General features: G+C 42.5%; 1 protein-coding gene across 1 annotated transcript; it reads left to right on the top strand.

The window, feature by feature from the left end:
- The first annotated feature begins 9,696 nt into the window (after positions 1–9,696).
- On the top strand, positions 9,697–10,638 carry LOC147712972 (olfactory receptor 6B3-like). Its single transcript, XM_086919755.1, has one exon. The coding sequence runs from the start codon at positions 9,697–9,699 to the stop codon at positions 10,636–10,638; it is 942 nt and encodes a 313-aa protein (XP_086775881.1).
- The last annotated feature ends 3,715 nt before the right edge of the window (positions 10,639–14,353 follow it).

Below are 14,353 nucleotides of genomic sequence, written 5' to 3'. Positions count from 1 at the left end.
TCCGATCCAATTGCTTACGCACTTCACTCAACAAATGTGTCCAGTTGACCAACACCAATGCCTCCAGACAGACCCGGAATGTAATTCCCAAATATACAACCTCATTCGCTACCCTCTGATTATCAAATTTCTTTATATTAGCGCATAAACTTTGGGTTTTAGAAGCATTCAATTTGTACCCTGATGCCCCCCCAAATTGTGCTGGGAGTAATTCTATTTCCGGCATAGCAGTCAAAGGGTTTGTTGTTACTACGGCCACGTCATCTGCATATGCAGAGACACAATATTGCAATTGCCGACAGGTTACCGGTTCAATCCTAAAACTCTATTCTAACATTTTTAAAAATGGGTCTATATATATAGAAAACAATAAAGGGGAGCAGTGTGATGTGTACAGGACTAGATTCTAGGCCCATTGTGCAAATTCTAGCGACAGGTTGGCGATATAGCATTTACAAGGCTTTGATGAACTTTGGCTTAAACCCACAACAATGTAACACTGCCCAGAGAAATCCCCATGTTACACGATCAAAAGCCTTTTCAGCATCTAATAATATAAGGCTGAAGCTTTCCCCTGTGACATTTGCTATATCCAACAAAGTAATCACTCTGTTAACATGGTTTGTAGTCCCCCTCCTGGGGATGAAGCCATGTTGTCGAATCGAGACCAAAGGTGTTATCACTTCTGCCAGCTGCGTCACAAGAATTTTAGAATAGATCTTTCCATCGGCGTTTATAAGGGAAATTAGTTGATATGAAGCTGGGTGTTCAGCAGTCTTATCTTTTTTAAAATACTACGATGCTAGCCTCATCCCAAGTTAAGGGAGGTGCACCTGCCTGAGCTGATCTAAACGTGGCTAGCATGTCATCCTTCAGGACTCCAAAGAAGGTTTTATAGATCTCGAGTGGGAGTTTATCTGGTCCCGCAGCCTTTACCGCTGCTAGCTCCTTTATAGCTCCTTCCACCTCTTCCATAGTTATAGGGGCCTGAAAGTAAGTCTGCATCATGCCCCTCTAAACTACTAAAGCAGAAGTTCTGAATCAAAGCCTCTGCCGATTGCGAGTCATAGAGTTCTCCACTATATAATGTTTCATAAAAATCAAAAAACCTTTCCCAGCCTCAGTTTCTACAAGATTGCCCCTGGAATCGACAATTGCACTGATCCTCTGAGCTGCCTCTTTAGACCTGAGCTTCTGTGCTAAACATCACCCACTAGGCTCCCCATATTCGTAATGTAGTTGTTTCTTAACGGCATATTTCTTGGCTGTCTCCTTGCTCCACTGAAGATTAATTTTAGCTTTACACTTAGCAACTTCAGTTTGAAGACCAGCAATATCAAGTCCTCTTTGTATGCTCAGCAAGAGCTTTTCTTCAGCTTCAATCAATGCCCTATGTAGCTCCTGTAATACAATCCATATTTGTTTTTGCTTACACAGACCGAAGCTTAGAGCTTCCTCCCTAAACGTGGCTTTAAAAGCATCCCAGCCACACCCTGTTACTGCACTACACCGATTAATCAAAAAGAAACACTCAATCCACTCTTTCATATGAGCCACAAACTTCTCATCCAACAATAATTTTCTATCAAGAGAAAAAACACGGGGTTTAGATCTTATCCTATTAAGCGGTAAAATTGCCACCAAAGGCCATGATCTGAAGTTACCCTTGGGTACACCTGTATTCCAGCTCCAGCCAATAACGAACTCGGAACTAAAAAATAATCCAGCCTTACAAGTTTCTGGTGAGGGAAAGAGTAGAAGGTGTACCCCGGCTCCTCCCCTCTCAACATGGCCCAAGCATCAAACAATCCATGAGCACTCAGAAGAGATTGGAGGGCCTTAAATACCCTTGGCTTCCTCCCAGAGTATCTATAATTGACATCCTGTAAGGATTTAGAAGCGAGGTGTAAATTTAAGTCACTGCAAATGACTAATGGAGTGGACCATAAGGCCAATTCTACATTGAGCCATTCTAAAATCAGAGCCTCATCAAAGTTTGACCCATATATAGAGCATACCGTAAATTTCTGATTTCCAATAATACATTACACAATAGCACACCTCCCCTGTTTATCAGCCTTAGCAATTCCTGGACTTTGTTTATGCTTTTTGCTAAAATAGAGACCCCCCCAGATTAATAGATTGTTCAGCGGTCACCAATACACTATAGCCCAGATCCAATAATAATTTCCTTTTAGCCCAAGCTATATGGGTTTCCTGCAGACATATTAGATCACACTGCAGCATCTGCAACTCACACGCAACCACTGCCTTTTATTAAGGTTATTTAAACCTCTAACATTCAATGAGCAAATCCGAATGCCTCCCTGAGTACCTCTATCCCCCATCAGCTTTCCCTGTATTTTTAAACTTATAGCCTATGTGCCAGAAACCAACAGTTGCCATACTCATAACAATAGTGCAATCATGTTTTTTTTTCTCCAAACCCTGAACCACCCCCCACCCCCAAACTTATAGATCACTTTCAACTTAGCAGGGTTTAACAGGAACGCCTGACCTCCTTTCGCCTGAACTGCTGCAATCAACTGACGCAATCTCCGTCTTACCTGTACTGTAGCCTTGCAAAAATCTGGGTGCACAAAAAATTCACACCCTTTACCAAAACGTCGCCTATCTGGCCTAGCCAGATCATACAGTGCTTCACGCAGCAGATAGTTCTTCAGGCAGATTAGTTTTGCCCTGGGCCTTTCCCCAGACCCCCCTTTTCCCCCTCGCTGCACAAACGGAAATCTATGTGCCCTGATAATCTCTGTCTCTGTCTCCCAATTCCAGTCCTATAGATCAGGGAAAGCATCCTTAAACATCTCATTGACAAATTGTCTAACATCTTTCCCTTCTCTCTTTTCTGAAACCCACAAAACGCGGAGATTATTTCGTCTTGATCGGTTTTCGAGATCAGTCAATTTCCAGTCAATATCCTCCTTTGGATTTTTGTAGATCTACTATCGTTGTCTGCTGATGGGCAAGCTTATCTTCTTCCCCAGAAATCTGCTCTTCTGCCTCCACAATACGTGTTGTTGCTTCCGCACACGATTTAACTATACAGCGTACGGTGTTTTGTAGTTTGCGTACCGCCCCCTGAGTGTGAAGCCCTTCAGCCTTTCTTTCATTCCTATGAGCCATAATTGCCTTTTATATAGTATTCAATGTGATCTCCCCCTCCGACTCTAAGGGAGCGCTAGGAGTAGCTTCTGCATACCCCTGCTGAGGTGAAAATGAATTGACCCATAGTAGCTGGCCTGCAGAGGTCGGTGTATCTTTAACCCCTTCCATGCTCATGATAAGGTCAACTCGTCATGGGTTTTACCTGCGCTGTGCTTATGACGAGTTGACCTTGTCATGAACAATGGGAATTGTCATAATGCAGCACCAGACGGGGAAACCCCTTAGCAGCCAAGGTGTTAAAGAGAGGATTACTAGGGCCCTGTATTTTCTGATCCATTGAGTGCTCAGAGCTAGGATCCTCCTCCTCTGGGTGTGATTCAATTTAATTGCCCCAATCGCCAGCCGCACTTACATTATCATTCTCTGAAATATTTGTAGTAGTTTACACAACAAGAGATACAGTGAAACAGATATTCAAACAGTTTAATCACTATCCCATATATTTATTGAGACACTTTAAATTAGGCGCTTAGACAGTCAATCACAGTGCTACTAAATCCTCCATCCAGACACGTATACATCCACTCAGTCTTCAATGCAGATTGCTATATATATAATATATATTTAAATATCGAACCAAACCACATTCAGTGGATGACGTCATCAGTGATGTCATTTGACACGCAAGTTATAGTAAGTAGGACTAACTATAACGGAGGAATTTCAATGGTTTTGTACGAGTTAAATGACCAGCTAACTATAACACCATTGAAACCTATGTTTTATCACTGAATTTCTAAGGTTTTTTAAATTCTAATTCCTAACTTTAACATGTCTGAAACCTATGGTTTTTCCAGTGAATTTCAAAGGATTTTTAAATGCTAATTCCTAACTATAACATATCTGAAACCTATGTTTTTTTCAGTGAATTTCAAAGGTATTATAAATGACAATTTTTAAATGTATTAATTGTTATATTTTATTTTGTACTGATTTACTAAATTTTTTAAAAACTATTTTTAGATATTTTATTTTGTAAATTACATTATAATTACATTATACATTACATTACAAAATATACTTTTTCAGAATGAATTACTTTAGTTTAAATACTTTGCAAATAAGTAATAGAGTTTTAAGTACAGTAGTTACAGTTGTTGCAATGATTGGGCAACAAAATTTCAAACACAATGCAACATTGAGCTCAATGTGAATTTCTAGCTAAATGCAATTAGTTACTTTATGGATTACTTTTCTAACTACAGGACTGGATCCTAGATTCAGTCCTTGGACATCTCCTGTAAACAGTTGAGTAAAAGAGTTTTGGTTACAGTAGAGATCTTAAAAGAATTTTATTGTATTTTAAAAGTTGACACTTGAAACTTTTTTTCACATAGAATCGACAATGTTTTCCTATAGGAGGAAATTCACTTAGCAGGTAAGTAGTGTTACCGTTACTTTTTCTTACTCAGTGGTGGATCCTGGATCCAGCACTGGTGCATCTCCTGTAAACAGTTGAAAGAATGTATATAAGTCATACAGGCGATTTTTTAGAAATATTTGTAGGTTGTGAAAATAGACACTTAGAAACGGTGAAAAGCAGACAATGGATTCCTATGGAAGGAAATACAAGTTGCTGGTAAGTACGGTTAGAATTACTTTTCAGGGTCAGTGCTGGGCTAAAAGATGCAGCACTGAGTTCTCTCCCAATAACAGGTGAGTAAATCAGAATTCGTTGCTCGGATGATTTTAGGTGAATGTTTTAAAGTTCCAAAACTCAACACTTAAAGAATTTCCAAGTGAAACCAGTCAATGTTAGCCTATGGAAGGAAATTCAAGTTACTGGTCAGTATGGATAGAATTACTTTTCAGGATCAGTACTAGGCTAGTTGGCCTCCAAGGACCCTCAGGATTGACAAGGAATTAATTCCCCTACTTGAACCACGCCACAGGGTGTGTTTGCACATATGTGAACTCAGGCCCGCCCCCTCCCTTCACCACTGTGCAAATGCATCCCGTGGGGCGTTTTCAGTTGGGGCACTAACTCTCCTTGAATCCTGAAGGTCCCTGGGGGCCAACTAGCCGACCAGATACCTCCCCTCTGCGCCATAGAGCTACGTTGCAGAGAGGGGTGAAAAGGGGCATGGCCTCAGAACAGCTCTCTGCAACAAAGCTCCCTGGCGCATACTGGAGATACCTGGTGGGCTAGTTGGCGGGCCCCTATATTGGAGGGGATTGCCTTGCACCCCTCTTTAGGCAAGTTATGGCCTCTGGGACCCCATCCCCCAGGGTCGACCTTTTTTTATTTATATTTTTATTTTATTTTATTTTTTATTTTGGGGAGGGGGGCGCGTAGCCCCCCCTCCCAGGCCACTTGTAGCCCTGGGACCCCATCCCCCGGGGCTGGCCCTCTTTGTTGGGGACCGTGGGGGATAACCAATCTTCCACAGTCCCACCGGCTCCCAGCCTCCTGCTGGAGACGGCATTCCTTTTCCACATGGGAAGCAGCTAACATGCTGCTCCCCCTGTTGAAAAGCAATCTGCTTTGCTATTTGGAAGAGAGAGCAGGTTTCCTGCTCTATTCCAAATAGCAAAGCAGTTTGTAATGACAGGGTGGGAGCCCCGAGGCTCCAGCCCTGTCATTGCAAATGGCAGTGTCCTGGGGGTGGGCACCCCAGGACACTGCAGGAGCTGGCCTTGGGTCGTGGCGGTCCCCAGGGCCATCAAGGGCTCCAGGAGGGGGTCGCGTGGCCCCCCTCCCACAATTTGAAAAGCCCGGGGGCAGTGTCCCCCAGGGCTTGGGGGTCTATAATGGACCCCCAAATTAAAAACTTAGTGCCCTGGAGGTGGCAGTCCCCGGGGCATGGTGGGGGGGCTTAAGTCCCCTACACAGGTTTTTTTTTTTTAAAAAGCCCTGGGAGGTAGCGGTCCCCGGGGCTGCGGGGGTCGTGAGCCCCTCTCATATATCAGTAAAAAGCCCTGGGTGTGGTGGTCCCTGGGGCTCACGGGGGCCTTTGAGCCCCCCCGCCCTCTTATGATGAAAGGCCAGGGGTAGCAGTCCCCGGGGCTGGGGGGGCTATAAGCCCCCGTGCAATTTATAATAAAGCCCCAGGGGTGGCGGTCCCCGGGGCTGGGGGGCCCCTTTTGGGCCCCCCACCTAATCTATTTAATTGCCCCCGGGATTTGGCCCCCCTGGGGGCTAATGACTAATAGAGCGCGGGAGCCCGCGCTTCATTTTTTTTCATCGGCAAGATCCACGCACCCTGCATTGATTTTGCCGATTTTTAAAAAATATCAATATTTTGGGCCCTGGTGGTCCTTCTGGGAACCCCTGAGCAGGCCTATGGGGTCAGGAGGTTTCTACCCTGCCCCCTTTTCGCATTTTGCGTGTTTGTTTCTTAGGTTTCTTGTGCCTCGGTTCTACCGAGGCACAAGATGGCTGCCAACCCTTACTGATTTGACAGCCAGTAATAATACAGCTCGTGCGCAGCAGGGTGTGCTTAGGGTGCGCGGATCCTGCGTGGCCATAGAAATATATGTACTTTTAAATGTCATTTTCTGAGGAACTACTGAACGGATTTACACCATATAATCAAAAGGCACAAGTTTGAACTCAGGACTACCTCTTCGCCAAATGTGGAGTAATTCCATTCAGCAGTTCGAGCTGTATCCGCGTTGAAAGATTCCTATGGAAAATTGCATGGGGAAAACATGTTTTGGGACCCCCCTTTTTTCTCAGCCCCAGCTTGATGGATCTCCCTGAGACTTTTAGGATAGGAGCGGACTGGAGGGCCCCACCAGTTTTAAAAATTTAGCGAAGATTCATCAACCGGTGCCAAAGTTATTCCAAATAGAATGTTACGAATTTCCTATGGAAAATAGGTCCTAACTATACCTACCTACTGGTGACCGCCAGTAGGTAATATATATATGCTTGACTGCTTAGATGAAGGCTTTGTATATCCTTTTATTTGTAAATTCACTGACTGCATCAGTATAATTTATGCCACTTTACTTGGTTTGTTATATATGATGACTTATATACAGGGACTCCATTTCAAGATGGTTGAATTATTTACTTTTGTTTAATTTCATTACTTTTCTTCTGCCAGTCCTGTTTTTTTGCTTAAGCACAAAATCTATGAATGACAGTGTTGGGTATGAGGTTACCCTTCATTCATGATCAAGACTCAGAGGCAAAAATGCTTTCCAGGTGCTGATAGCATATTGAATAAATCATTTATTTTGGCATCATCCTGAGTTTTCATGACTTGTGTACACAATGTGTGAGGGATGTAATTTGAGATGTCATCAGGGATGTCAGGAGTGATGTCACTGAACATGTCACAAGTTATCTAACATGTGAAGTCATACGTAATGCAATGTGGGGGCATAAGTTATAGTTAGCTCAGGGAACTGGAACTGCTGAATTTCTCTGGTTTTGTTCGATTGAAATCTGAGCGTAAACATAATGTCCCTGTAACCTTTGCTTTTTAGGTGAATTACTAAGGTATTTTAAATTCTATTTCCTAACTATAATGTCCCAGTAACCTTTAGTATTTTCAGTGAATTCATAACGTTTTTAAATTGTATTTCTTAACTATAATGTCCCTATACGTTTGTGTTTTTCAGTGAATTTCTATGTTTTTTTTAATGTTGTTTCCTAACCATAACACCCTTTTAACCTTTGTTTTTTTTAATGAATGTACATGTTTTTCAATGGTATTTCCTACCTATAACGTCCCTCTTACCTTTAGTTTTCTTAGTGCATGTCTAAGGTATTTTGAATTTTATTTCCTAAATCTCTCCTGAGACCCTTGAGAGTGGTTGTCTTCTGAGTCGCTGTATAGGTTGGTGAGTGGGTGTGTGGCAGTATGGGTCTGTGAGTGGGTATCCGAGTAGTTTTGTAGATGTGTGAGTGGGTGTGTGAGTGGTTGTATATGTCGGTAAGTGGGCGTGTTAGTGACTTGTTTGGCTCTGGGAATAGGTGTGTGAGTGAATGTATGAGTCTTTGAGTGGGTGCATCTAGGAAGTTTCTACACCTCTTCACCATTGTATCTTTTTATGATTGCCTAATGTTCCAAATTAAATCCTAATACATTTGTCTTTGTTTATATTTTGTCACAGTGGTTGAACTGCTGCATTAAAAGGAAAAAAACAATAACAAGTACGGATTTACAAATTCTGCAACATTACATCCACATACTGCTCCCCGGCTATTACAATTGTTTTACAGTCCATGCAGAAGATAGCAAAACACTTTAGTTCTGGTGACATTTCACTGCATCTTCTTTCCACTTCAGATGGAACTTTGTCACCAGGAGCAGGGGCTGGAGTTCTGGAGGCTAATGATCCCTCTCCTTTATTTCTCTGTGCAATTTAAGTTGGTTCTTGTGGTATGTTTTCAAGTGGTACAACATGCCTATCGTACCACATGAATATTTTTTGCTGTGCCCGGAAATAATGTCTTCTCACAAATTGTGCTCCTATTTAGTTGTGGTCTTCGATTCACCAGTGAAAGAAAATCCCAAGCTATGCTTTGTTTCTTCATTGGTGGATGTTCATCAGAAGGCTGTTCATGTGCAGCTGAGTCCTTCTGGTCTTCAACAACTTCAACCAGTTGTAGGTCTTCCTCTGGTTCTGATGCCATTTTAATTTTGTAGAAATACAAGTTAAAAACCAGCACAATTTTCAAAATCAGTTTGGGGCAATTTCTATAACAAACTAACTGGTACCTGGAATGTTCAAGTAGGGAGAAATGAGTGTGTACTTCCTTTCATGAAGGATACTGTGTAAACCAATTACATTTCTTTATTTGGTAGTCATGTGCTATTCTCGAGTACTGATGCAACACTGGCTTAGACTTTTATTAGAAAAGAAAATCTGTGTTTGCTTGCTTTTGTAACATTCCTTTTGAAAATTATAATATACATTTGATTACTTGTTCTTTGACATTCTCTAGGAATAAGCTACAGCTTTGCTAGTACAAATAGCTTTTGGGCTCTAGCCACTGGAGGAACATACCTAATCTACTTTCACATGTTTCACTTTTAAAGACAGCATACATTGTGGGCAAAAAGGTTTAATAACGCATAACCTAATATTTTAAAAGAAGGGTTCCCATCTGACAAAAAGAGTTACTTTGATAGGTCTGTATAGCAGGTTTCAGGCTGCAGCAGTCAGGCTGCGCACGGTAGGCCTGTTTTTCTCTGTCACTGCAGTGAATGTCACAGTCAATGCTGCAGTCCACAAGGGACATTTAACTTTCAATGTCTTGGGTGAATTTCTGCACCACCTACTATGAACGTATAGGAAAGTTCAATTTGCCAATTAGAGTTAAGCCAATTTTGATACGTTTAAAGAAAGAGCACATGCATATTACTCTTCATTAGAAGGGATAAAGTGCACAGCATTCTTAATTCAGCAAAACACATATAGAATAAAAGGGGGAAACCACACAAAAAGTTGGTAATCTCCTACAGTAATGTCAAAGAAAAGCATGATACTTTAAACACTGTTCCCTTAATTGTATAATGAGATGTATTTTATTTTTGCCTAGGTAAAGAACACATGGCACTAGCAGACTGTTCTGAAAACAAAACTGGACCAGCAGAATTCATGCTTTTGGGATTTTGGGCTCTTCCTGGACTAAAGCCAGTCTTCTTTCTGATATTCCTCACATTTTATGTGTTAACAATAATGTGGAACTTCCTCATCATTGTAACAATAACATGCAATATCTGCCTTCACATGCCAATGTACTTCTACCTTGGGAATTTGTCACTGTTGGAAATTCTGTACACAACGAACATTGTCCCGTTCATGCTGTACGATCTATTGACAAAACATGCCACTGTCTCTGTCACAGATTGCCTCACACAGATGTTTATTTTTGCTTGGCTTGCTTGCACCGAGTGCTTTTTGCTAACATCAATGGCTTATGACAGATATGTTGCAATATGCGTCCCTTTACGCTATACCACTGTGATGAACCAGGCCCTGTGCCTTAGGTTGGCAATAGGTTCTTGGGTGCTCAGTTCTATGCCCGCATCAATCACCATGTCATTCTTGAGTAGGATTCACATCTCGGGCTATAATGAGATTGACCATTTCTTCTGTGATTTTGCACCATTTTTAAAAGCTGCTTGCACAGACACAACTCTTCTAGAAATTGTCAGTTTCCTTGTGTGTTTCATTGTTACTTCCATACCATTTACGTTAATCATGCTGTCCTATGCTTATATAATTGTTGCCATCCTGAGAATTCCATCAAACACAGGGAGACACAAAGTCTTCTCCACTTGCAGCTCTCACATTACAGTGGTTGCCCTGTATTTTGGCACACTGATTGCAATATATGTAGCTCCAAGAGAAACTAAGACACTTGATTTCAACAAACTCTTATCGCTTATGTACACTGTGGTAACTCCGCTACTCAATCCCATCATATACACTTTGAGGAATACCGATATGATAGAAGCCATGAAGAAAACATTTTATAAGGACTTTTGACTGCAACATAATTGGATTCATCAAATAATTTTTTTTCCTCTGCTAATAGCATTACATTTACATATCTGTAAATGCATGTTTAGCCTTCAAAGACACTATTCATCAAGCCTTTCAAAAATACTTACAAAAACCTATTAATTATTCGGTGTGTCACTGTGGTTGTCTGAAACTGAACATCGCCGTTCAGCTTCCAATGTAACCCTGTTTGATTACCCATCGATCTGTCCACGAGCTCCAGATACTGGGCTAGTCTGTCCAGGTACCAGACCTTGGATTAAGCAAGTTCTGGAATACAACTATGTAGGATAAATGACAGACTGAATGAATTAATTCGATCAATAAAATGCAAATGCCACCACATGGACACAATCATCTTTTTCTCTATTGTTCTTTCAACAAACACAATGATGATATAGCAACAGGCGGTGTTGATTGGACTCAATGAAGATGTCAGGCCAGTGAATGACTGTATTGCAGCCATTCCACCTACAGGAATGAAGGATTAGAATGGGGGCTCCATCTGATTTCAACCGAACTGTCCTACTCTTGGGAAATAGGGGAGATAGAGTTAGTACAGTGAAAGCACTGAAAACCCGTTCATAACACTAGTGGGGCCACGTTGTAACTGACACGCAGTACCAGCTGGAGGTGAGTTTAAATGGTGAGCTACAAGGGGCATTGACTACTGCCCTACTATCCCAGTGGAAGATTCTGGGAGATGGTGCATGGGGTTCTGTTGCTGCCATGGTTATGACTGCGGTAAGTTGCCCCGTGTACAGACAACCACCTACCTCCTCTGCATAGGCCACAGGCAGCTTCAATAGATGGCAAGCAAAGGAATGCCTACAGGCCGGGATAGCGATTAATGTGAGCTGACTCTGGCAAAACTGCTCTGTTTGAATGCTATGTACTGAAAAGACAGTGGTTCATGTGGACAATATACAGGACACAATGACATTACTGGTATTATTGGACGTGGGTCAAAACACAGTCGCCCTATTTAAACAACCCACTTTATAGCCTTCACAAATGTGGTAGAAGCCAAGGAATAGTGACTATGTACTGAATAATGGTGGTTTTCATTGCTTTTGAAACCTCAATATGTTATTGATTGCCACTCTGGTGAAATAGGTTCTAAGTTCACTTGGGAAACTGAGCACCTTTTTTCTATGGTGCTATAACACAAAACATTATTTGCACAAATATTATTGTCCTGTGTATTGCATTCTGTGTGATTGGTCTTCTTTTTCAGCATCACTATACCAATGGTAACTGCCATTGTGCATCAATATCATTAAGTATCCTGTACATTGTTTACACAATCCACTGTCTCTTTAGTACATGTTGATTGCCCTGGTCCCTAGTGAGTAGGGTTGCCCTTGGTGCTTATATATGACTAATTGAATGTTATGTATACAGTCTGTATTCCCATTCAGTAACATACCGCATGTACTATCACTTACTGAGGGCCTGTGGTGCTCTGACAGTGGCCATCTTGGGTTAGCAGCACAGGACAAGTGATCTATGCTGACAGGGACCAGCAACCAATATTGCAGCACCCTCTCTGACATCAAAGCCTTATCTAGTCTTTCACAAAGTGGACGAGTGCTGTCACCAGGATTTTGCACACTAAGCTGCCTCTTGTATGCATGTTCGCATCTAGACTTTGAATAGATCCCTTGTCAACACCCTACTGCAGAAAGCAAAATGCCCCAGGGCCTTGTTCAAGATATTTGTGAGTGGATGTTTTCCTATTGCTGTATTTTCATACAGGATCCACTCAGCATGCTGAATTAATACCCATACTAGAGGCTGAAAGGATCTAATGGCAGCCCTATTGGCTTGGGGATCTGGCTGTTTTGATGCCCTCCACTGTCATCTGAACTTTTCTTCTCCCACGGCAGAGTCGGCCATACATTGGGTTTTGTCTGCTGACAGTATTGCATCATTAATCTAGCATAAATCTTGGAAATATTTGTGCTCTTAAATGTCAAAGGGAAAAACATCTCAACAACTGCCATTCTCAGAAGTGATAACTGGTGCAAAGGGGAAACCCACAATATACAGCATGGTGGCAGATCAAGGTATCACTTTGGAGGCTCTACTGAAGGAGTTAAAGGAAATCAAGAGTTCATTGCACACACTAGAGCAGTTATCAACCTCCATCATAAGCAAACCAGGAAACAATCCCTGCAACACGTTTCATGTCCAAGTCTAAACTGAATTTGATGGTCACCAGGGTCAATGCCTCAGAGGACAAGGCTTATAACACTCCAGACTGGGGGCAAGCAATATGTACTGTATATCACAAACCTGGAGGAACGCAGTAGGTGCAACAATGTTCATTTGTATGGCTTGACGGAAACGAAAGAGATATATATGGTCTCTGCAGGGCTTCCTCTCCCATATTCTGCTCATAGACTTTATGATTCTCTTAAAATTTGTAAGGACACACAGAAGGAAACAACACTGCTGAGGTGCATCAAATCACTTAAAGGCTGGTATTCATGTGTCTCTTGAGGCATACTCATGCTAGGCTAATCCTGCAGCTAGCTCACCAACACAGAGCCTTTGCCTATGGGGGGAATCTCTTGCCTTCTCTGATGACTTTTCTTATGATACCCACAAATTGGGCTGAATGTTCCCATACCTCCATCCTCTTCTTAAGCAGAAAGGGATCCATTATGATCTTTTGGAACCAGCCAAGATGATTTTGACTATTGATAGCATACTCAGGAATTCATGGATTCTCAGATCTCGGAATACTTTCTTGATATGCTCGAGCACACTCCGATGGAGACAGAACTTCCCCCAACTACAGATAAAAGGAAAGGATTGTAACACAAACCAGACCGGGCTTGTCCACACCAAGATAACTTCTATCAGAAACTCATTGGCTCTCGACACTTACAAAAAAGCAAGCCACACCAGTCCAAGGACCAAACAGTCAAGGAAAGGGACACATCAAGTTCCCTGATCAAACCCTAGAGGTGTCCCCACTGTTTACTACTTAAGTTGTTCGGGACCCCTTTACCTCCCTTTGCAACCTGCACTATCCTCGATAAACACCTCTCAAACTCTACCTCCCCAAAAAAGTTCACTTGATTGTCTGGGGATGAGGTTACAGCATTGGCAGGGGCTGCTCACCCTTATAAAGTATTTAAATATAGTACAGGCCAGTGGGTCCACAAGCTTTTGGCAACTTTAACGTTTCTCTTCTGATCATTTAGACTGTGTTAAGTGACTTGCGCACCGCTGGGACACAAGAACTCTTCCGCATAGGGCCAGCATACTACTAAGCCTTTTTTCACTAGGTGCTGACCATTTTCTATTGGTCCCTCCTTTCTGCGTATCTTGGGCACTTTTGGGGAAAGCGCGGACTAGAATAGGACAGGCCGCCATTATGGCGGTTGCCCTAGTCCCCAGTCGACAGGAAAGGGGGGGGGGGGAGGCAGCATCAGCAATGACGCGGCACTCCCCTACGTACTCATCCAATGGAGAGAGAGGTTCCCCTGTTTGAACCGGAAGTACTTCAGTGCTTCCAGCTCAACGAGCACCAAATGCACAGGGAATCCGGTCTGGTCCAGATTCCCTAGGCAGGCCCCTTTTATAAGGGGAAGCCGCGGAGCGGAACAGTCTCTTGTTCCTGCTCCCCCCTGCACCTCACGAGCTGCGGGCCCTTTAACTTTGTTTGCCCACCAACTATCCCCTAAAG

The sequence above is a fragment of the Lissotriton vulgaris genome, chromosome 5 (genome assembly GCF_964263255.1).
Source record: "Lissotriton vulgaris chromosome 5, aLisVul1.2, whole genome shotgun sequence".
NCBI lineage: Eukaryota > Metazoa > Chordata > Amphibia > Caudata > Salamandridae > Lissotriton > Lissotriton vulgaris.
Note: the sequence above shows the minus strand (reverse complement) of the source record. Positions and strands in the feature narration are given on the sequence as shown.